The 24,973-nt window shown below is 38.4% G+C and overlaps 1 protein-coding gene across 2 annotated transcripts in view; it reads right to left on the bottom strand.

The window, feature by feature from the left end:
- AUTS2 (activator of transcription and developmental regulator AUTS2) overlaps positions 1-24,973 on the bottom strand; it is a 1,122,546-nt gene that overhangs the window by 615,531 nt on the left and 482,042 nt on the right. For both annotated transcript variants that reach the window (XM_060032208.1, XM_060032207.1), the window contains exon 3: positions 7,488-7,589. In XM_060032208.1, coding sequence (XP_059888191.1) covers positions 7,488-7,589 — 102 coding nt within the window. The remainder of the gene's footprint in view (positions 1-7,487; positions 7,590-24,973) is intronic.

Consider the following 24,973-nt stretch of genomic DNA (forward strand, 5'->3'; position numbering starts at 1 on the left):
TTATAACCTCAGGAGCGTGCCTGCAAAGGATCTTAAAGAAGAAAGTTTAATAGTGAGCTCTGACTCATAGATAAACAACTGTGGAAGCTTTGTCGAGTACAGGGCAAAGGAAACAGAGATGCGTCAGATTACATCACTGAGAGGCCACGGGAATCATCTGTGTAAGAAATGATGAGGGCATCTGAAGCATCAGTCATGTCAAGGAGAGGATAATCATAGCCAAAGGCCTCTTCAGAAATAAAGTCAGTAAATAAAGCAGAGTGACGAAGTAAACAGGATAAGTAAGACAGAGGAAGGAACAGGGCTCAATTTTGAAGATACTAGCTCTGGGATCCAATACGGAGGCAAGGAAATAAGAGAGGGAGTTCAAGTTTGAGAAAAATAGGTAAGGAGACATAGAATAATGAGGATTTTATTTGGGAGGAAGAACGGTGTTTGTCATGATTGAGATAAGCAGGTCTTGTCGAATTGACCACTGCCAGGGAATTCAAATCGGAAAGGGTAGAGAAGGCTGCTAAGGTAAGTGTAAATCTGATGCAGAAAGAAAGGGAATAAATACTTATGAGCACACTGGGTACGCCAAGAAAGGTTACGTGATTCAAACACACAGTACCAGGTAATCTTTTAAAAGAAACCTAACAAGGTAGATGAAACGACCCCCATTTCACAGGTAAAGAAACCAAGGCTTGGAAAGATCAAGTTTTTTGCTCAAGGTCACATGGATAATAAATAGCAAAATAGCTGTTAAAACTTGGTGTGTTTGTAATGAATGCCTATGATCACTTCAAAATTTGAGGCTTTTATTTACTAAGTTTAGGCCCTGAGTTTTGAAAACTTCCTCACTTACAAAATTCTGTATAAGTCAGAAGCAGTATTTTCCCCCTTGAATAACTCACTATGAATATTTACATATTCAATTATTTCCCTTAACTTTTTCCTTAGTGACTAATCTAAACAAGTTACTATGTCTCCTTGATCAGTGTGACAGTCCTTGTAAACTATTATTCCCTCCTGGCAATGTAGTTTGGGGATATGTAATTTAGAAAAACCAAGCACATTTGGTTTTAAGCTTCACCCATGAGTCAAATTCTCCAGCCACACTGGAATTCTTCATTCTTACTCTTTTTGCTTGTCCAGTTTAAAAAAAAAAAAAAGCTGGAATAATACAGTAATCTTGATTAGCTGCACTTGAGAGTAAGTCTTAACTGCCACAGCTCCTAAAAATATCACTAAAGTGAGTGGAAGACTTAAAGGGAGTTTTATCTCAGCTGAAAATCCAGAGTGGGCAACCTGGACTAACAGGGATCAAATTCAGTCTAACACCTTAAGCAACTAAAAAACTAGACAAAATGTGTGGGAAAAAAAGGCTTTTTAGAAGTTGGGCAATAGGCAGTGCTGTGATCTTAGAGAGACAGAAAGCAAATGAAATAAATTTTACAGTTGCCCCAGCTTGCTGTCTGAAGAGAGTTTTCATGCCATAGTCGGGTGGTTGGGGGTAACCCAGGTGGATCCCAGAAGCATCCCTAAGTTGAGAAAACAGAGTTGATAGTAAGAGGAAGCCAAGTCAGCTGTAATTTGCAAAGCAGAGGATGGGAGAAAAGAGAGGCTCACGGTGAGAGAATCAGGAAACCTGCAGAAGGCTTCCCTCTCATCTTCACCTGAGTCCATATCAGCACATCTGTGGGTGAAAAGTACCCAAGGCAAGGGAAATGACCACTGAAAAGGAGCAGGTAGAACGAATGCCAGAGTCACAGAGGGTGGGGAACAACTGGTATTCCCACCAGCCAGAGTGGAGAAACCTTGTAACACATCAGGAATTAGGCAGAGTATTCAGCACTGGGGAAAAATGAGCTTTAGGCTAAAGGCTGTTCTGAATGTTCCACCCAGAAAAGCATAAATATAAACCTCAGAAAAAAATCAAAATATTATTTCCAAGTGGCATAATAGTAGCCCAGAATAAAGCTTAAGAATATTTATGGAAACCCAAAATACCCAGCACTCAACAAAAAAAACTTCACAATATTTGGCATCCCCCGCAAAAAAGCGTCAGGCATGCAAAAAAGCCAGAAAAATACAATCCATAAGGAGGAGAAAAACCAATCAATAGAAACAGACTCAGAAATGACACAATTAGTAGATTAAGGGCATTAAAATGGTTAATAATAACTATTTTCCATATGTTCAAGAAAGTAATGAAAGCACAAGCATGGTGATGAGAGACATGGAGATATTTTAACAAACTCCACCTCTTCATTTTCTGATCGTCATTAAAGTAATTAATTACTAATTCTCTTTTAAGAAAAAATGGAAGCATCTTTATTCTTTAAAATATTGTGTGGGGAGATGTTGCCCTGATATCCAAAAGAGTCGTTTTGTGGCTTGACTTGTCAAAGGCTTTCATCTCAGAAGATTTTAGATTGCATTGGCCCTGAGGTAAGACTCTGCAACCTCACAACTGCTCACGTGCAGGAAATAGTGACTGGAGATTTTGAAACAACTCACTAAAAGCCAACTACTTCTTTTTCTTCCTTTCCTTTCCTTTTTTTTTTTTTTTTTTTTGTGGTACACGGGGCTCTCACTGTTGTGGCCTCTCCCGTTGCGGAGCACAGGCTCCGGACGCGCAGACTCAGCGGCCATGGCTCACGGGCCCAGCCTCTCCGCGGCATGTGGGATCTTCCCAGACCGGGGCACGAACCCGTGTCCCCTGCATTGGCAGGCGGACTCTCAACCACTGCGCCACCAGGGAAGCCCTTCCTTTCCTTTTTTTTATGTGTGTCATTTCTCCTTCTTTAATCTTTTAATAGTGTTGCAAGAAATATGAATTTTAATGATAAGCAATATAAACTCAAAGTAGATCACAGATTGGCTTGACACGAGACTGGCAAGATTGTTACAGCCCTAATATTTTTCAAATTTTTTATTATGGTAAAATAAATATACATATACAATAAAGTTAACATTTTAACCATTTTGAAGTATACAATTCAGTGGCATTAATTACATTCACAATGCTATGCAATCATCAAAACTATTTCCAAGACTATTTCATCATCACAAACAAAAATTCTGTTACGATTAAACAATAACTCCCATCTCTCACAGTCCCCCACCCCTACCACTAGTCCCTGGTAACTCCCTTTCTACTTTCTGTCTCTAGGAATTTGCATATTCTTGATATATTCTCGATACCTCATGTAAGTGGAATCAGACAATATTTATCCTTTAATGTCTAGATTATTTCACTTAGCATAATGTTTTCAAGGTTTGAACTTAATTCCTTTTTATGGCTAATATTCTAGTGTCCATATATGCCACTTTTTGTTCATCCATTCACCTGCTGATGGACACTTAGGATGTTTCTACTTTTTGGTTATTATAAATGATACTACAATGAAAACTGGCATATAAGTATCTCTTTAAGTACCTGGTGTTTGGGTATATACCTAAAATTGGAATTGGTGAGGTGTATGGTAATTCTCTGTTTAGCTTTCTGAGGAACTGCCAAGCTGTTTTCCACAGCAGCTGCAACATTTTACATTCCCACCAGCATGTACAAGGGCTTCAATTTCTCTATATTCATGCCAACTTGTTATTTTCCATTCTTTAAAATTATAACTATCCTAGTAGCTGTGAAGTGATATCTCATTATGGTTTTGGTTTGCATTTCCCTAAGGACTATAATGATGAGCATGTTTCATGCGCTTATTGGTCATCTGTATATCTTCTTTGCATAAAGAAGATATACAATTCAAGCCCTTTGCAATTTTTGCAATTCAAGCCCTTTGCCCATTTTTGAATTCTGTTGTTTATCTTTCTGTTCTTGAGTTTAGGAGCTTTTTACATATTCTGGATATTCAACACTTATCAGTTATATGATTTTCAAATATTTTTCTCCCATTCTGTAGCTTTTCTTTTCACTTTCTTGATAATGCCCATTGATGCACAAAAGTATTTAATTTTGATGAAGTCCAACATATGTATTTTCTCTTTTGTTGCTTGTGCTTTTGATGTCACATCTAAAAATCCACTGCCAAATTCAAGGTCATGAAGATTTGCCCACATGTTTTCTTCTAAGAATTCTATGGCTTTAGCTCTTATACTTAGGTCATTTATTCATTTTGAGTTAATTTTTGTACATGGTGTGATGTAGGGGCCCAACTTCATTCTTTTGCATGGGAAAAACCAGTTGTCCCAGCACCACCTGTTGAAGAGAAAATTCTTTCCCAATTGAATGGATGTAAAACTTGTGTCAAAAATTACTTGGCCAGGGCTTCCCTGGTGGCACAGTGGTTGAGAGTCCGCTTGCCGATGCAGGGGACATGGGTTTGAGCCCCGGTCCGGGAGGATCCCACATACCGCGGAGCGGCTGGGCCCGTGAGCCATGGCCGCTGAGTCTACACGTCCGGAGCCCGTGCTCCGCAGCGGAAGAGGCCACAACAGTGAGAGGCCCACATACCACAAAAAACAACAATAACAACAAAAATTACTTGGCCATAGATATATGGGTTTATTTATGAACTCTCAATTCTATTCTATTGGTCTATACGCCTATACTGAGAAAGAAGAACAAAGCTGAAGGTATCATGCCCCCAGACTTGAAAGTATACTACAAAGCTACAGTAATCAACACAGTATGGTACTAGCACAAAAACAGACACATGGGTCAATGGAACAGAGATTCCAGAAATAAATCCACACTCATATGGTCAATTAATCTATGACAAAGGAGGCAAGAATATATGATAGGGAAAAGACAGTTTCTTTAATAAATAGTGTTAGGAAAACGGGACAGCAACATGCAAAAGAATGAAACTGCACCACTTTCTCACACTGTATAGAAAAATAAACTCAGAATGGATTAAAAACTTAAATATAACACCTGAAACCATAACATTCCTAGAAGAAAACACAGGTGATAATCTCTTTGACATTAGTCTTAGCATTTTTTTTTTTTTTGGACATACCTCCTCAGGCAAGAACAACAGAAAAAAGCAAAAATAAACAAATGGGACTACATCAAACTAAAAAGCTTTTTGCACAGTGAAGGAAATTATCAACAAAACAAAAAGGTAACCTACTGAATGGGAGAAGATATTTGCAAATGATGTATCTGATAAGGGATTGGTATCCAAAATGTATAAAGAACTCATATAACTCAATATCAAAACAATTACCAACCTGATTAAAAAATAGGCAGAGGACCTAAATAGACATTTCCCAAAGAAGACATACAGATGGCCAACAGGCACATGAAAGATGCTTAACATCACTAATCATCAGGGACATGCAAATCAAAACCACAATGAGATACCACCTCATACTTGTCAGAATGGCTATTCTCAAAAAGACAAGAAACAAGTGTTGGTGAGAATGTGGAGAAAAGGGAAGCACTGTGCACTACTGGTGGGAATGTAAATTTGTGCAGCTGCTATGGAAAACAGTATGGAGATCCCTCAAAAAACTAAAAATAGAACTACCATATGATCCAGCAACTCTACTTCTGGGTATTTATCCAAAGAAAAAAAAACACTAATTCAAAAACATCTATGTACTGCTAACATTCATTGCAGCACTATATACAACAGCTAAGATATGGAAGCAACCTAAATGTTCATCAACAGATAAATGAATACAGAAGATGTGATACACAGACACACACACACAATGGAAGATTTCTCAGCTATAAAAAAGAATGAATTCTAGTCACTGGCAGCAACATGAACGGATGGGAGGGTGTCATGCTAAATGAAATAAGTCAGACAGAGAAAAATGAGTACCATATGATTTCACTTATATGTGAAATCTACGAAACAAATGAACAAACAAAACAGAACAGAAACAGACTCATAGATATGGAGAACAAACCAGTGGTTGCCAAAGAGGAGGGAGGTGGCTGTCGGGGGGTGCTGGGCAGACAAGATCAGTGAAGGGAATTAAGAGGAACAGACTTCCAGTTATAAGACAAATACATCACGGGGATGTAATGTGCAGATAGGGAATATAGTCAATGACACCGTAACAAATTCGTATGGTGATGGATGAAAACTAGATTATTGTGGTCATCATTTCATAATGTATAAAAATACTGAATCACTATGTTGTACACCTGAAACTAATGTAATACTGTATATTAATTATAACTCAATTTAAAAAGAAAAAAGAAAGATGCTTAGAATCCTGAAGTCACCACCTGTGGTGACTGAAGGGGAATCTATAGCTGGGAAGAAGGAAGGGAGGGAGGGAGGAAGGATGGCAGGGAGGAGAGAGGGAGAGGGGAAAAGAAGAGAAGAGAAGAGAATGGAAGGGAAGAGAAAAACAAAATTTCCCAAATTGAGTATGCTAATCACAAAAGGGAAAATGGTATTATTTCTGAGAATGCTCTTCAATGGCTATCCAAATTATTTTTTTATCAAAAGTGGAATTATTTTCTTCAGCTAATAATAAATTCTTTTGCAAATAAACCAAAAAAATTGTGGGAAAAAAGAGTACTGTCTCAATATGTTAATGTTCCTTTCTCAGTTATCACTAATAATAATTGCTCCCTACTTGTTCTATTTTAAAAGAAAGTTTTAAAATGTTGCCCTCAGGTGCAAAGATGGGTCAAGAATCCTGTTATATAACACATTAGGGAAGACTGCAAGAGGGCCCAAAGAGGGCCAGATGGTTCTCAGCCTGGTGCACAGGAGGCTGGAGAGTGGTTAGAGCCAGGTCTAGAAGGCTGACAGACCTCCTTAAGAGGTATGGTGTGTGCTCATGAGGGTTTTTCCTCCAGACATCAGTCAGGAAATTTAATTCCTTCTCTTTAAGTGGCTGGTTAGTCATCCCTTCCAGCAGGAATAAAATAAAAAAATAATAATAAAAAAAAAGGTTGTTAACCAAGCTCATGCATGAAGAAATGACAAAAAGCCCATAGTTAAATATGTTATCTCCCAGTTGTGGCGCTGCCAGACTACTTCTTTCATTTGTAACACTGATATTAAAAGTATTAGCACTTCCTTTTGTAATCTATTTTTTTAAGCTGACAAATACTCCCACCAACCTCATAATTTGTTAAAACACATATTAGGTCAAACCAGAAAACAGAATGACACTACAAAGCAATGCTCAAATGTTTATATGCCAAGAAAGGATGAAGTGGGGCTTCCCTGGTGGCGCAGTGGTTGAGAGTCTGCCTGTCGATACAGGGGACATGGGTTCGTGCCCCGGTCCGGGAAGATCCCACATGCCACGGAGCGGCTGGGCCCGTGAGCCATGGCCACTGAGCCTGCGCGTCCAGAGCCTGTGCTCCGGACGGGAGAGGCCACAACAGTGAGAGGCCCGCGTACCGCAAAAAAAAAAAAAAAAAAAAAGAAAGGATGAAGTGTAATAATGCTTGGATATTTACAAAGTGATGTGAAGGGATGAGAGTGTTGGAAAATTGAAATCGACCCAAGGGATGTGTGACCTGGTGGTTTTGTTTAGTTTAGTTTTTTTTTTTTTTAACTTACATCGCTGAGCCTTTCCCGAGAGCTGCTCCTGTGGAAGCCCTTGGATTCTCCACTGGCACTTTCACTGTCACTGTCCCTGCAGCTGTTCTGCCCTGGCTTGAGCTGAAGGCAGAAGAAAAGAGAAAAAAAGAAAAGTGTCAGTGATCTCACACAACTGCTCCTTCACCCCTATTCCTTAAGCCTTGTCAAAAGTGAACAACTGAAGGTCCTAAACTTTAGCATTTTTCTCAGCTTCTGAATAGTACCAGGTAAGCTGCCATAGAAAGAAACATGGAGGGTAGGATAAGTACAACATTTACCATAAAGTGTCAATGTAGATAAAAGACTGCAGCAGCCCTTCAATAAACACTTGAAAAGTTTAACATAAATCTTGGAGGGTAATCTTTCCTGAGATTTTTCCAATCTAGGTTATACCAAATATGATTTCCCATCTTATTTCCTCTGTCCTCTTCTGGGGAAAAAAAGAAAGAAAAAGAGAAAGAAACAACAGGGACTTCCCTGATGGTGCAGCGGTTAAGATTCCCCCTGCCAACGCGGGGGACACAGGTTCCATCCCTGGTCCGGGAAGATCCCACATGCCGCAGAGCAACTAAGCCCGTGCACCACAACTACTGAGCCTGCACTCTAGAGCCCACGAGCCACAACTACTGAGACCGTGGGCCTAGAGCCCATGCTCTGCAACAAGAGAAGTCACCGCAATGAGAAGCCCGCGCAACGCAACAAATAGTAGCCCCGGCTCACTGCAACTAGAGATATCCCGCACGCAGCAATGAAGACCCAACGCAGCCAAAAAAATAAATTAAAAAAAAAAAAAAGAAATGACAAAACAGAATATAAAACAAGGTTTTCTTCTCCTCAGATAAGATGATGAGATTCTGTATATTATCCTTTATGCACTAGGGAGACAATGATCCTGTTTTTTGAGACAATATTCTAAAGATATTTTAAAATACCAAATTAAGACCTACAGCTTAAGTAAATTAAACCAGCATCCATTCAACAAATATGTATTAAGTACCACATTTGAGCCTGATAGTAAGAGCTAGAGATATGGTGCTTAAGCAAATTAAAAACTCTCTGCTCTGACACAAAGCTTACACTTTAGCAGTTTCTACACATTTACCTGGCTCTGATTTTCACGTTCAGGATGTTGTACACATTTAGCCAGATCTGGTTTTCCATTCAAAATGAACAAACACACAAAACACAAGAGCAAACCATTAGTCTATACAAGACTATGAGTCAAATTCATATGGACCATTAGTCTATAATGTCATCACCAACCACATTTGCAGAGAACCCAAGCAATGTGAGGTAAGTTACAACACATGGCACCTTTACAATGTTCTCGATCTAGCAAGAGAAAGACAGCGCAAGACAAACAAATATAGCAACACAAGGAAATACATACATCCTAAATGATAACCAAAAAACGAGTCAGTGATGTTAGGAGGAAAGGTGATGTCTGAAGCCTTGGATTTTAAAAGCAGATTGAGCTCATACGGCTGAAAGGGGAGGAAAAGATACTCTTGATGGGAGAAAGTTAGAAAGAAAAGACAGGGAAAGCAACATGCTAGGAAATGATCAGGAATCTTATCTGAAATAGAGAGCTCCTTTTGGGAGGAAATAGGAAGAAACAGGAGAGAGACGGGTATGGATCAGAGCATGGAAAGTCTCAAGCAAAACACAAGCCCCATATTTCCGGGTAGCAGGGAACTTCAGAGAGCAGAACAGGTAACAGGTAGCAAACCTTTTGCCTGCAGGTTTTCATGTGACTCTGGCACCATCGGGGAAGATGAACCAAGATGAATGGAGAATGAATCCAAATCAGCATTCCTTGTACCTTTAATGTGCCTCTTTAAAGACTGCAGTTCAGACCTAACTTTTGGTCATACCATCTAATCAGCTATTGCCAAATCCCCCCTATATAGAGGGCATTGTTTTTTGATTTCAACCTTTCTACAAATCCACTTTTACCACTCTCTTCTAAAATCCCTTTCTCCAGGAAGTCTTCTCTAATGGAAGCCAGAAAAATGATGCTAATTTTACTTTGTATCCTTCTGAGCCCTTAAGTACTTAGTTTCCTCTTAAATTACTGCTAAACCTGCTAATTCTAAATTAATTCAGATGCAAGCTATATGAGCCTTTTCTTATTACTATGGAATAAAAGTTCAGAATATTGTCATTCTCTTCAAGTTTTCATCTTTACACTTATAATAAAGGGGAATTTAATCTAAAATGAACATCACTTCCTCTCAATTTCCTGAACATGCCATGCCCATTCCTGCCCTACACTTCTTCACACTAGATTTTCTTAATCTGGAATGCTCACTCTCACTTTCTCTGTACTTTTCAGGTCAAGACTTTTTTAAAGCTCAGATATTGTCTCTTCCACTATAGTCTCTGAAGAGCTCTTTCTCTGTATATTTGTTTTTTGACATATGCCTTCAAATTCTAGCAAGCGTCTCATTCTTCATTGATAATTATGATAACATTTTCATGTTTTAAAAGGTCTACGTTAAATATATTTATACTGATGATAAAATCTGTATGTGGAGTTGGCTCTGTAATTCATAAGCGACGTCAGAACTCTTATCTCACTGGATCTCTGAGGTAAGTAGAGGCAGGTAAAGCTAATTCCAATGTATGGATGAAACAGTGTGTAGAGGAAATGTGCTCCGAATTAGGCAAGAGATCTAGGGCTAACCCCATGTCTCCACTGCCTACTGCTGTCTTCATTTTAATTCTTAGTGCTTGTTTAAATGTTTACATTTAACCTGGAGATAATGATTCAGTGGTAGACTAGTATTCTCCACAGAATATACTTTCAATACATCTGTGGTAACCAACCGCATTCACAAGGAAAGAAATCTTATTAGGTAACATTTGAGCAAGAGATGTTTATAGGGACTTCCCTGGTGGCACAGTGGTTAAGAATCTGCCTGCCAATGCAGGGGACACAGGTTCGATCCCTGGTCTGGGAAGAACCCACATGCCGCGGTAAACTAAGCCCGTGCACCACAACTACTGAGCCTGCGCTCTAGAGCCTGCAAGCCACAACTACTAAAGCCCACGTGCCCTAGAGCCCACGTTCCGCAACAAGAGAAGCCGCCATAATAAGCCCCACGCACTGCAACGAAGAGTAGACCCCGCTTGCCGCAACTAGAGAAAGCCCGCGCGCAGCAACAAAGACCCAACGCAGCCAAAAAATAAAAAAGAAAATTTTAAATTAAAAAAAAGAAAAATCATTAAAAAAAGAGATGTTTATAAAAACTAAGTCCTTCAACTTCGAAGAGAAATAAATATCTAGGTGGGAATTAACGGTATAAGAGCATCAAGACTTTTTCCTGATGTTCAAGAGGCTTAACAAAATCTGGACGTTGCATTTGGGTCTTTTCCATGTTTCTTCATGGAAGGAAAATGATGACTTCAACAAGGCCCAGCAAGAGACCCCTGTGGCCCTGATGTAAGTTATCTGACTAAATGTTGTTCTAGGCTAAGGGCAAAACCCCAAGAAAAACTGAGAGGAAGCAGCTTTCTAGCCTTGCCTGTGTCCTGCCAGCAAAAGCACTTCAGTGAATTCTCTTTGGAGAGCCTTACATAAAATCCACCCCCACATCACCCCTTTTCTCCTCCAAAGCCAGGCTCAAGTTTAAAGGAAACTTAGGATTTTAAGCTGTCAGACAGCTCAATATTTCAAAGAAATAGACTGACTACAGCAAGTACTAAAGCTAAACCACAAGATATCAGGCAAAGAAGTATTCCTTCCGAATCGCATGAATACATTTAAGACTGGCATTTTCAAGCACATCCAATGGATAATTGGGGTAGCACAACTAACCCAGAAGCTGTAATCCTTCACCTGAAATTCCCAGCTATTACCTACAACCAGAGACATTACAAAGGCCAGGTGCTGGCTTAAACATTTAAAGACCTAAGAAAAATCAATCTGCTTGCATTGATTTATCCCAGCATCCATGGCATCTGTTATAAGAAAGTTTTTGCTATAAATGATGCAATGAAATTTCTTACTATCCGCCTTCAGGTATTTCAGGACCTCGCTTATTTAAAAATTACTATAGGGCTTCCCTGGTGGCGCAGTGGTTGAGAGTCCGCCTGCCGATGCAGGGGACACAGGTTCGTGCCCCGGTCCGGGAAGATCCCACATGCCGCGGAGCGGCTGGGCCCGTGAGCCATGGCCACTGAGCCTGCGCGTCCGGAGCCTGTGCTCCGCAACGGGAGAGGCCACAAGAGTAAAAGGCCCACGTACCAAAAAAAAATAATAATAATAAATAAATAAAAATTACTATAATTCACTCTCTAGTTCCAGACGTTTCTACCCATTAGGATATTATGTAGTTTAGGAATTGGAACTAGAACAAAACAAAGTTAAAGGAACCTACCATCTGGCATGAGTGGCAGTAATTCTATCAGTAAGATTATCACCTTTTATAAAATATAAGAAGCCATCTTGTTTTCATTAGATTTCATTGTCAACAATATATTTTCCAAACTCTGAGACTGCATTGTCATTAGAGTTAACTGTTATTAATGGCTAATTAGGAAAATAACGATCTATGGTTTTATCATGGCTGATGAACATGTAAGAAAGTCCCATCATCCTGGACTGACGGAAGTAAGGGGGAACAATTCTGTGTGCATCTGCTAAGATTTGTTAGCCAGGCTATGCCACTCTTTTCAGCTTGAGTCTGGAGAGTCCCAACAAGATGCTAGATGTTCAGAAGGTGTCATTAACCCTTCAAACAAAACTCACAAAAGGATGAAGTATGGGGAAGAGATACCTATGCCTAGAACTCTAGAGGAATGATGTGAATTATGAACTGCAATGCAGAAGAGCATCCGAAAGTAATCTCTCACCACAGTTTTGGTTCCTCAAAGCAGCATAAATCTTATCTCGGACTGCTGAGTTTTCCTGTAGGGATCTAAATGAACCCTATATGATGTTTCTTAAAGGTGTCAATAAGCACCGAATCTTCTTTTATTCAACAAAATTTTATAATATACCTTCACTAACATCAAAGCAGTAAGTATTTAATCTCATAAAAGTGTTGTTTTATTGTTTCCATATAAAACTGTTCCCAAGTGGAGAAAGTTTCATAGATTGAGTGGCATTTGTGCTGTTTTATTGCTTAGGCTTTAAAAGGTATTTCAAAATGCCTTTAAAAGAGGCGTTTGTACTGTTTTATTGCTTAGGCTTTAAAAGGTATTGCAGAACCAAAGTAAGTAACTTAATGAAAAGTCTGGACACATCAAAACGAGCTAGTGGGAAATAACTACTATAAGCAAAATTACGAAGTTGAACACAAAAAACGTTTTCTTAAGAAATAAACACTGTACTTTTAAATGTATAATAACAAGTTGTGACAGAAAGATAAAAATTAAATTCTGGAAACTAGGGTAGTGCAAGGAATTTCTGCGAAATTTCTCTGGGATCATAGAATCAGAAGTTATATTGTTATTGTTTTTAATAGTTAGAAAAAGAATTTTAAGGATTTGGTAATCTTAAAGTTAATCACTAAATTTAGATACTAAAAGCATCTGTTTTCTAAGTTACTATTGAATGTAAAAGAATTAAAACATAATCAATAGAGAAATGGAGAAAAAATAAGGGAACTAGCAAGAGAGCAAGCATATGGCTAAGTATATTGATTATAATAACAATAATATACATGGATTAAGCTCCCGTTTTTTTAAAAAAGGCAAGAATATCTAGTTTGTATTGGGTAAAACAAACAAAAATGTATTTGTTAGTTATAAAGCACTCCTAAATTTTAAAAGAGAAAAAAGACAAAATATTCTAAATAAATGGCTAAAGTCATACGTCAAAGGTAATCATTTTATAGTGATAAAAGGTATAATCTTTACCTTTTACACTTCTTTATATTAAAGTATTAAGATATAAACCTTGATATCCCAATATAGTAACTAAAAAATATCTTAAGTAATAAAGGAAATCAACAGGAGTTGGGAAACTTTAGCATGCTACCTAACAGACAGTAAGAAAACAAAACAATAGAAAGGGACCTGCAGTTAAAGAACTCAGTTTGATTCAGGCAATACATAGTAAATTTGGTAACTTATATAGACCACATCTTCTAGAGCATCCATGGGACATTACCGCAGACTGAAGGTGTAGTAAGCTACAAGAATATCAGACTTTCAAAATTTAGAAACTACATGAACAGCCTTCTTGATGGTAAAAATTAATGACATTTTAAACTGAATATCCATATCACCTAGAGACTTTAAAACAAACTTTCACGATATTTTTAAAAATTCTCTGCACAATTAGAATTGAGTCAGAGAGAAAATGACAAACATACCATCTAAAAATTAAGAAAATGAAAATTATAAATATGTTAGTAAAACATTTTACAAGATCTGTAAATTCTGTGCTGGAGATTAACTCATGTATTTTCTATTAAATTGGAAGTAACAGAAATAAATAGCCTGATTATAGAGAACAAAAAGTAGTACAACAATAAAAAAGCAACTATGGGGAAGATTAGAGGGAGGAGTTTCTAAAGATGAAAACTACATAATGAATTAGAAATTAAAATATTGTACAATTAACAAATTAGAGTAAAGTTGGGAGCAAAACCCACAAATATAAAAGAGACATACTTCTTATATCTCTAGAATAAAAAGATATAAAAACCAAAAAAAAAAATAACGTGATATAACTCCATAATAATAATGTGATAATACAATATATAATGTGAAATAATAATATGATTATCATTACAAAAATGTGATAATGAACACATTCTAAATTATAATAATAAACATTATTCTATGGTGGTACTGATGAAAATTATACTAAACTAACTTTAATTTTTTAAAAATTTTAACAAAATTTGATCTAGAGCATGAAAAAAAAATATGTAAAGCTAATCTGTGCCCAAATCTGACAATAACAAAACAAAAAGAGAATTATAGGATGATCTTCTTAATTTAAAAAGCTGCAAAATTCTGATGAAATGCAACAAATTCAACGTAACAATAAATTTAAAAATAGTCCACCAGGGACTTCCCTGGTGGTGCAATGGTTAAGAATTCACCTGCCAATGTGGGGGACATGGGTTCGAGCCCTGGTCCAGGAAGATCCCACATGCCATGTAGCAACTAAGCCTGTGCACCACAACTACTGAGGCTGCGCTCTAGAGCCCACAAGCCACAACTACTGAGCCCGTGTGCCACAACTACTGAAGCCCGTGCGCCTAGAGCCCGTGCTCCGCAACAAAACAAGCCACCGCAATGAGAAGCCCGTGCACCACAACGAAGAGTAGACCCCACTCATCGCAACTAGAGACAGCCCACGTAGCAATGAAGACCCAACACAGCCAAACATAAATTAATTAATTATTTTTTTTAAAAAAGCATCTAATTGACGTATACAAAACACTGCACCCAACAATGGCAGGAGACACATTGAAAAAATAATAATCCACCAAATTCTAACAGAATTTTGCACAGGAATGTTAAGAAGCCGCCAATTTGCAAGTGGGCACAGGGGAGATTTTTGAGGTGACGGCAAAGTTATAAAATTGGAGTATAGTGATGGTTGTACAACTCTATAAATATATTAAAAAACAAACTGTAGACTGATAATGAATAAATTTTATTATATATAACAAATATTTTAATAAAGCAGTTTATTTTAAAAAGTAAGAGGTCCCATCAGTTTAATCTTTTACTCCAGAAAGAGGTCCCTAGTTGAACACTTACACGATTAAATCAGGCTAATGAAGCAACAGAACACAACTCCCTTTCTTAAAGTCAACTGTCCATATAAAAGTTTAATCATGGGAATAAACAGGGGGCAAGTATCTTGAGTGCCATCTTGGAATCCTGCCTGCACAATAGGTTTACAAAGACAAGAAAAGGAGAAATTGCTTCTTAATCCATGTATCATAAAATCACTCCCATGGGCTTCCCTGGTGGCGCAGTGGTTGAGAGTCCGCCTGCCGATGCAGGGGACACGGGTTCGTGTTCCGGTCCGGGAGGATCCCACGTGCCGCGGAGCGGCTGGGCCCGTGAGCCACGGCCGCTGAGCCTGCACGTCCGGAGCCTGTGCTCCGCAACGGGAGAGGCCACAGCAGTGAGAGGCCCGCGTACCAGAAAAAAAAAAAAAAAAAAAGTCATGATAACATACCTGACTTTTCATTTCCTACAAAAACAGAAGTCTAAACTACAAGGGGGAAAAGAATGCACAAGAATGAGATTAAAGAGAAAAGCGTGTTTGTTTGCCATTCCTTGGGTATGACTGTGAACTGAAAGATAAATCTGTTTTCATATAGGTTCAGAAATCCACACATAATAAATATATGCAATGCAAGAATAATTTGATGAAGGGATGTTTGACTGCTTTGGTATAGTTTCTAGCCTTCTGATAATGAGATTTTGATTATTAAAAAGAGATTGAGACAATATCATTTGGTTAGCAAGGATACACAAATACACAAAGCTTACTTTTTATATTTTTCTATAACAAAAGATGTTTTTGAACAGTGTTTTAAACAGCCTTGCATTCTTTAAAATAACCATTACCCTCAAGCATAAAATGTTTTCTGACTTTCGTTTTTCCCATTCTACTATGAAAATATCCAACTGAAGTCTGAGGAGGCAAATATGTAAGATAAGTCTGTCATATCTTGTCATCCTAGAAAGACACTGTCAAAGGGACTTGAGAGCCAAATTTAAGGGGCTCCCACTAACCAAAGATGGGACCATTTGAGTATTAACAGCATAATAACACAATGAACTGAGACACATCAACATGTTTAAATACGGAAGCATTCAATTATATTAAAAGAAAACCAACCAACAAATACCTTATTGATTACCTTTGGAGGACCTCCTGAGAAGGATAAAATTAAGCAAAGAACCAAGCATCAATGGCTACTATCATCATAAAAATAGAGAAAACAAGATAATACATCCCTCCTAATAGAGAACACACCACCACCACCAACCCGCAAAATATAACCTGAATCTGGGTCACCACAGATTATACTACAAGCTTACAGTAAATATAAGGGATAAGAGCACATGTTAAACCACACACCAGGGGATACAATCAGCAAAATCCAGAGATCACCTGATAACCTCGATGAATAAACTGCAAGGTAAATACAGAATAAGAGTAGGAATGAGATAACAAGACATATAAGACATCTCAACCAATTGCCATGTACAGATCTTATTTTAAACCTAATTTGACCAAAGTAACTTAAAAAGTGATGAGACAAACTCAGAAATATGTACATTGACTAGGTATTGGTGATATTAAGGAATTATTGTTTGTATATTTCTTTTAAAGTATATAGAACTTAAAAAAAATTTTTTTTCTGTGAATCCGAAACTTCTAATTTATCCCTCTCCCTGTCCCCTTCCCTTTTGGTAACCACAAGATTATTTTCTATGTCTGTGAGCCTATTTTTGTTTTGTAAATAAGTTCATTTGTATCTTTTTTTTTAGATTCTACATATAAGTGATATCATATGATATTTGTCTTTGTCTGACTGACTTACTTCACTTAGTATGATAATCTCTAGGTCCATCCATGTTGCTGCAAATAGTATTATTTCATTCTTTTTATGGCTGAGTAATATTCCATTGTGTATATATAACACGTCTTCTTTATCCATTCATCTGTCAACGGACACTAAGGTTGCTTCCATGTCTTGGCTGTTGTAAATAGTGCCGCTATGAACACTAGGGTGCATGTTACCTTTTCGAATTAGAGTTTTCATCTTTTCCAGATATATGTCCAGGAGTGGGATTGCTGGGTCGTATGGTAGCTCTGTGTTTAGTTTTTAAGGAGCCTCCATACTGTTCTCCATAGTGGCTGCACCAATTCACATTCCCACCAACACTGTAGGAAGAGTTCCCTTTTCTCCACACCCTATCCAGTATTTACTATTTGTAGACTTTTCTTTTTAATAAATTTATTTGTTTATTTATTTATTTAATTTATTTTTGGCTGCATTGGGCCTTCATCGCTGTGTGCAGGCTTTCTGTAGTTGCAGCAAACGGGGTGCATTGGGCCTTCATTGTGGTGCACAGGCTTCTCATTGCGGTGGCTTCTCCTGTTGCAGAGCATGGGCTCTAGGGTGCGCAGGCTTCAGTAGTTGTGGCGCACAGGCTTAGCTGCTCCACAGCATGTGGGATCTTCCCGGATCAGGGCTCAAACCTGTGTCTCCTGCATTGGCAGGCAGATTCTTAACCACTGTGCCACCAGGGAAGCCCCTATTTGTAGACTTTTTGATGACGGCCATTCTGACTGGTGTGAGGTGATAGATACCTCATGGTAGTTTTGATTTGCATGTCTCTAATAATTAGTAATGTTGAGTAGCTTTTCATCTGTCTGTTGGCCATCTGTATGTCTTCTCTGGAGAAATGTCTATTTAGATCTTCTGCCCAGTTTTTGATTGTTATTTTTCTTTGTTTGTTTGCTTTTTGACATTGATGTCCATGTGTATCTTAATGTCTTAGTTGGCTCAGGCCGCCATAACAAAATACCATAGACTAGTGGCTTAAACAACAGAAATTTTCTCATAGTTCTGGAGGCTAGAAATGTAAGTTCAAGGTTCCAGCACGGTCAGTTTCTGGTGAGAGCTCTCTTCCTGGCTTGTAGACAGCCACCGTCTCTCTGTGTCCTCATGTTGAGGGGAGAAAGAGAGTTATCTTTCTAATGACTCTCCTTATAAAAAACAGTAATCCTATCAGGACCCTACCCTTATGACCTCATTTAATCTTAATTACTTCCTTACTCCAAATACATTGGGGGTTAGGGCTTAAACATATGAATTTGAATTGGGTTGAGGGGGCAGGGAGGCATAATTTGGGTCATATCACTTAGCAACCTGCATACCATTAGACATCACCAATTACTGACTACTTCATACTAGGCTGCATTACTTTAAGGAGGACAGAAATGAACTTGTTTGGGAAACACTACAGTCAACTCTTTTGAGAAGCCACAAACATTTTTCAAAGGTGGGATGGGTCCCACATACATATGTTCTAGAATATTTGAGATCCCTATTTTAGATTAAATTGTGTCCACCCAAAATTCATATATTGAAACCCTAACTTCCATTATTTCAGAATGTGACTGTATCTGGAGACAGGGACTTTAAAAATGTAATTAATTTGAAATGAGGCCGTTAGGGTGGGCTCTAATCCAATCTGACTGATGTCCTCATAAGAGGAGACTGAGACATAGGGAGAGACATCAGATATACACATGCACAGAGAAAAGGCCATGTGAGGACACAGTGAGAAGACAGCCATCTACAAGGGAAGAAGAGAGGTCCTAGAAGAAAGAAAACCTGCCAATACCTTCATCTTGGACATCTAGTCTCCAGAAATGTGAGAAAATTAATTTCTGTTGTTTAGGCCACCCACTCTGTGGCATTTTGTTATGGTAGCCCCAGAAAACTAATGTAAGTCTTTTTTTTAGAGTACAAACATCCTGGTTATTATTTTTCCCACCTTAGAAGAAAAGACAATGAATCAAGACAAAACAAAGAAAGCCAGCTACCTTTTCAAGATCCCTTTACAAAAAATTCTTGAAAACATTTTATTCAGTATCTCTAATTCTTCTCCTTCCGTTCTCTGTTTAACCCATTCCAATGAGGCATTTGTCCCCATAGGCCATGAAATTGCTCCTGTTCAGCTCAACAAAAAGGCTATCAGAAGCATTTGCAGATCTCAGGGGTAAGAGACCCAAAAACTGTATGTCTAAGTAGTTAAAAGTCATAAATAGAGCTAATACAGTGTTAAATAAAATATGTCTTATCCTCTGACCTTTCTTACATGAATGTTCATAATGACTCTGAAGGTCAGGTCTTACTTTAGAATTCTGTACTCCTTGAAGTTTCTTGACAGAATGTCAAGTGCAGAAGAACCAGCCCCTGGCTTAATATCTTTCTTTTCCCGTCTATAGTTCTGTCCCACATCTCAAGAAGCCTCGCCTGCACATGGGATAATATCCCAGCCCAACCTCCAGGCTCCATCCACACTGCCCACTTTACCCAATTCCCACTAGCAGTGCCCCCAATTCAAACCTGGGCATATGCATGGCTCTGGTGCAGTCCTTTTTCAGGCAGATAGACCTAGGAAATAAACTGTGAAAGCCACACTGAGGGTATTTGGGCTATGAATTCGGGAGTTCCAGATACCTAGTAAGCATGGTGTAGAAGGGGAGTGGTGGGCTCCAAGTGGAGGGTGGGGTGGTGGCCCTTTGAACTCTTCTGTTCTGGAAAGGGGCAGGGCTTAGGGAGGGCCAGAGCAGGGCAGAGGGAAAAAGTCTGTCCTGGCTGGATTTAAAGGCAGTACCAGTCATCAATTACCTACCAATGCTAAACCTAGTGGTCACTGTCAGTCCCCATCTTATTGATCTATCTAACAGTTGCATCCGACAAAACTGATCATCCTCAAAGCACTTTGCTTCACTCCTGCTTTGCCTCCTACTTCTCTGGCCACTCATAACACTTCTTAACATTAGTTCCCCAGGGCTCAGTCCTTGGACTTCTTTTTTCTCTCAATACTCACTACCCTTGATGATCTCATCCAGTGTCATGTTTTTAAATACTACCTATGTGCTGATGATGCTTAATTTGCCTCAATGTCTTCCCAAAATTCTAGTCTCCTCAATCCAGCTGCATCTTCAAATTTCACTTAGATGTGAACAGGCATCTCAAACGTATAATGACTAAAGTAATTTTCTCAACGTTTCCCTTTTGTGGTTAACAGCAACTTCACCTTTCCAATTGCCTAGGCCAAAATCTTTCCCTCTACGGTTACCACATTGCTCCAAGCTACCATCTTCACTTACCTGGATTAAAACAATACCTTCCTATCTGATCTCCTGCTTGTGCCTTTGCTGTCTATTTCCATGTATCTCTCCCAGGAGCAAGAGTGCTCCTATAAAAAAGTAAGAGTAAGGACAAAGGTCATTACAATGGCCTACAAAGTAGCCCCCACTCTGTCTGGTTCCCCCATTGTCTCTCTTGACCTCTTTTTCTACTACTCTCTGCCTTGCTCACTCTCCAACAGTTTTACTGGCCTCGTCACTGTTCCTCAAATAAGCCAGGCTGGCTCCCACCTCAGGGCCTTTGCACTTGCTGTACTCTCTATTTGAAATGTTTAGCCCCCAAAGGCACATGGCTCACAACTGCCCTTCCTCCGATCTTTATTTAAATATCACTTTCTCAGTGAGGACTTCCCAGATCATCCTATTTATGGTTGTAACCCTGCCTCTACTTAACAACGGCTAATTTTTCCTATTTTATTTGTCTTCTGTCTCCTCCAAACTCACTTCCCACCCAAACCACACTGCAAGTAGTTTATAAGGTACAAGAGGGACTTCCCTGATGGTGCAGTGGTTAAGAATCTGCCTGCCAACGAAGGGGACATGGGTTCGAGCCCTGGTCCAGGAAGATAGCAAATACCGCAGAGCAACTAAGCCCGTGTGCCACAACTACTGAAGCCCGCACGCCTAAAGCCCGTACTGGGCAACAAAGAGAAGCCATGACAATGAGAAGCCGGCACACCGCAACGAAGAGTAGCCTCCGCTCGCCGCAACTAGAGAAAGTCCACGCACAGCAACGAAGACCCAACACAGCCAAAAAAAAAAAAGAAAAAAGGTACGAGTACCAGGATTCTTATCTGTTTTGTTCACTATTACATCTGCAGAATCTAAAACAGTGCCTAGAATTTATTAGATGTTCTATAAATATTTATTTAAACAACCAATATGCATAATCTTTTAAGGCCTGCAACATGTAAGTCAGTCTTTAAAATCTCCCATGAAATGGCCTTTGGAGCTGTTAACAAAGAGTGTGACTGGGTCATAAAAATCTAGTCCAGGATTTGCCAATAAGGAGAGCCTCAAAAGCTGAGTGGTAATATGAAAAGTGGCATGTGTACTAGTTAACTTATGGCCTCTGTAATCATATAAGCCTTTAGATCCCTTATTCTTCAAAAAGTACTATTGCTGATTTTGTTATTGAAACAGTGATCATATATAATTTAAGATATTTCAGATAGTCAGGTATAAGATTATAAAATGAAAAGTAGCATATAATTGCAGTTAGCTTAATAAATCTTCATCCTGGCATTTGAAAATTTTAAAAGGACTTGTTCAGCAAAAGGTCAAAAACCACTACCAAGAGAAGTTAATAGCTCTCTTAGTATTATAGACGCTTATTGATGAGATTGCCACTTTTAAATAATTTGGTAATATGAAGCATTTAAAAATCCTATTTATTTTACCTTCTAACAAATGCTTTTAAAATAAAAAAATTATTTTCTTATTCTTTTGAAGTCAATCCAGCAAATACCTTCTAACATCCCATACAAAGACAGAAATGTTTAAACCTCTGTACTACCAAACACTGATAAAATAATAAAAATAATAATAACAACCACCATGATATTTGTAAAAGAAACCCAATTGGTTATAGAAGTAAATATATTCTCCTGAGTAAATTTTTAAATGAGAAGGTACTTTCTAGGTACCTAAAAGTGGTATAAGCTTTGTCATAATAAAAAGTAATCATTTGTATGACCTGCAGTACCAGTGCGCTCCACTGGAAACATGAGCACTAGGTGAATTTTTTTTTTTTAACATCTTTATTGGAGTATAATTGCTTTACAATGGTGTGTTAGTTTCTGCTTTATAACAAAGTGAATCAGTTATACATATACATATGTTCCCATATCTCTTCCCTCTTGCTTATCCCTCCCTCCCACCCTGCCTATCCCACCCCTCTAGGTGGTCACAAAGCACCGAGCTGATCTCCCTGTGCTATGCGGCTGCTTCCCACTAGCTACCTATTTTACGTTTGGTCGTGTATATATGTCCATGCCACTCTCTCACTTTGTCACAGCTTACTCTTCCCCCTCCCCACACATCCTCAAGTCCATTCTCTAGTAGGTCTGTGTCTTTATTCCTGTCTTACCCCTAGGTTCTTCATGACATTTTGTTTTTCTTAAATTCCATATGTATGTGTTAGCATACGGTATTTGTTTTTCTCTTTCTGACTTACTTCACTCTGTATGACAGACTCTAGGTCCATCCACCTCACTACAAATAACTCAATTTCGTTTCTTTTTATGGCTGAGTAATATCCCATTGTATATATGTGCCACATCTTGTTTATCCATTCATCTGTTGATGGACACCTAGGTTGCTTCCATCTCCTGGCTATTGTAAAGAGAGCTGCAATGAACATATTGGTACATGACTCTTTTTGAATTATGGCTTTCTCAGGGTATATGCCCAGTAGTGGGATTGCTGTGTCGTATGGTAGTTCTATTTGTAGTTTTTTAAGGAACCTCCATACTGTTCTCCATACTGGCTGTAACAATTTACATTCCCACCTGCAGTGCAAGAGGGTTCCCTTTACTCCACACCCTCTCCAGCATTTATTGTTTCTAGATTCTTTTCATGATGGCCATTCTGACTTGTGTGAGATGATATCTCATTGTAGTTTTGATTTGCATTTCTCTAATGATTAATGATGTTGAGCATTCTTTCATGTGTTTGTTGGCAGTCTGTATATCTTCTCTGGAGAAATGTCTATTTAGGTCTTCTGCCCATTTTTGGATTGGGTTGTTTGTTTTTTTGATATTGAGCTGCATGAGCTGCTTGTAAATTTTGGAGATTAATCCTCTGTCAGTTGCTTCATTTGCAAATATTTTCTCCCAGTCTGAGGGTTGTCTTTTGGTCTTGTTTATGGTTTCCTTTGCTGTGCAAAAGCTTTGAAGTTTCATTAGGTCCCATTTGTTGATTTTTGTTTTTATTTCCATTTCTCTAGGAGGTGGGTCAAAAAGGATCTTGCTGTGATTTATGTCATAGAGTGTTCTGCCTATGTTTTCCTCTAAGAGTTCTATAGTGTCTGGCCTTACATTTAGGTCTTTAATCCATTTTGAGCTTATTTTTGTGTATGGTGTTAGGGAGTGTTCTAATCTCATATTTTTACATGTAGCTGTCCAGTTTTCCCAGCACCACTTATTGAAGAGGCTATCCTTTCTTCACTGTATATTCTTCCCTCCTTTATCAAAGATAAGGTGACCATATGTGCGTGGGTTTATCTCTGGGCTTTCTATCCTGTTCCATTGATCTATATTTCTGTTTTGGTGCCAGTACCATACTGTCTTGATTACTGTAGCTTTGTAGTATAGTCTGAAGTCAGGGAGCCTGATTCCTCCAGCTCCGTTTTTCATTCTCAAGATTGCTTTGGCTATTCGGGGTCTTTTGTGTTTCCATACAAATTGTGAAATTTTTTGTTCTAGTTCTGTGAAAAATGCCAGTGGTAGTTTGATAGGGATTGCATTGAATCTGTAGATTGCTTTGGGTAGTAGAGTCATTTTCACAATGTTGATTCTTCCAATCTAAGAACATGGTATATCTCTCCATCTATTTGTATCATCTTTCATTTCTTTCATCAGTGTCTTATAATTTTCTTCATAGAGGTCTTTTGTCTCCTTAGGTAGGTTTATTCCTAGATATTTTATTCTTTTTGTTGCAATGGTAAATGGGATTGTTTTCTTAATTTCACTTTCAGATTTTTCATCATTAGTGTATAGGAATGCCAGAGATTTCTGTGCATTAATCTTGTATCCTGCTACTTTACCAAATTCATTGATGAGCTCTAGTAGTTTTCTGGTAGCATCTTTAGGATTCTCTATGTATAGTATCATGTCATCTGCAAACAGTGACAGCTTTACTTCTTCTTTTCTGATTTGGATTCCTTTTATTTCCTTTTCCTCTCTGACTGCTGTGGCTAAAACTATGTTGAATAAGAGTGGTGAGAGTGGGCAACCTTGTCTTGTTCCTGATCTTAGTGGAAATGGTTTCAGTTTTTCACCATTGAGGATGGTGTTGGCTGTGGGTTTGTCATATATGGCCTTTATTATGTTGACGGAAGTTCCCTCTATGCCTACTTTCTGCAGAGTTTTTATCATAAACGGGTGTTGAATTTTGTCAAAAGCTTTCTCTGCATTTATTGAGATGATCATATGGTTTTTCTCCTTCAATTTGTTAATATGGTGTATCACGTTAATTGATTTGCATACATTGAAGAATCCTTGCATTCCTGGAATAATCCCCACTTGATCATGGCAGCACTAGGTGAATTAACTCTGAAGTTATACAGGGTGACTTTAGCACTGTGCCAAGGAGGTCTCCATACACTACACTGTCCTGCATCACTCATTTGCATCCTTTGCCTGGCCTCTGAGGAACCTGAATTGGAGACTTAAGGTTTACAACAAACTTCACTACAATATAGTGATTTTCACTCGGCTCCGGAAGATTTCAAATTATGAAGCCTCTCCCATTTTTAACCTGGACAAAATAGACATAGGGAATGGGATAATTCAATTTTGCATGAGTGGCAGGTAAGGTAAAGAAAGCTTACATAGAGAGTCATAAATTTCCCCACTATCAG

The sequence above is a fragment of the Delphinus delphis genome, chromosome 15, assembly GCF_949987515.2.
Source record: "Delphinus delphis chromosome 15, mDelDel1.2, whole genome shotgun sequence".
NCBI classification, from domain to species: domain Eukaryota; kingdom Metazoa; phylum Chordata; class Mammalia; order Artiodactyla; family Delphinidae; genus Delphinus; species Delphinus delphis.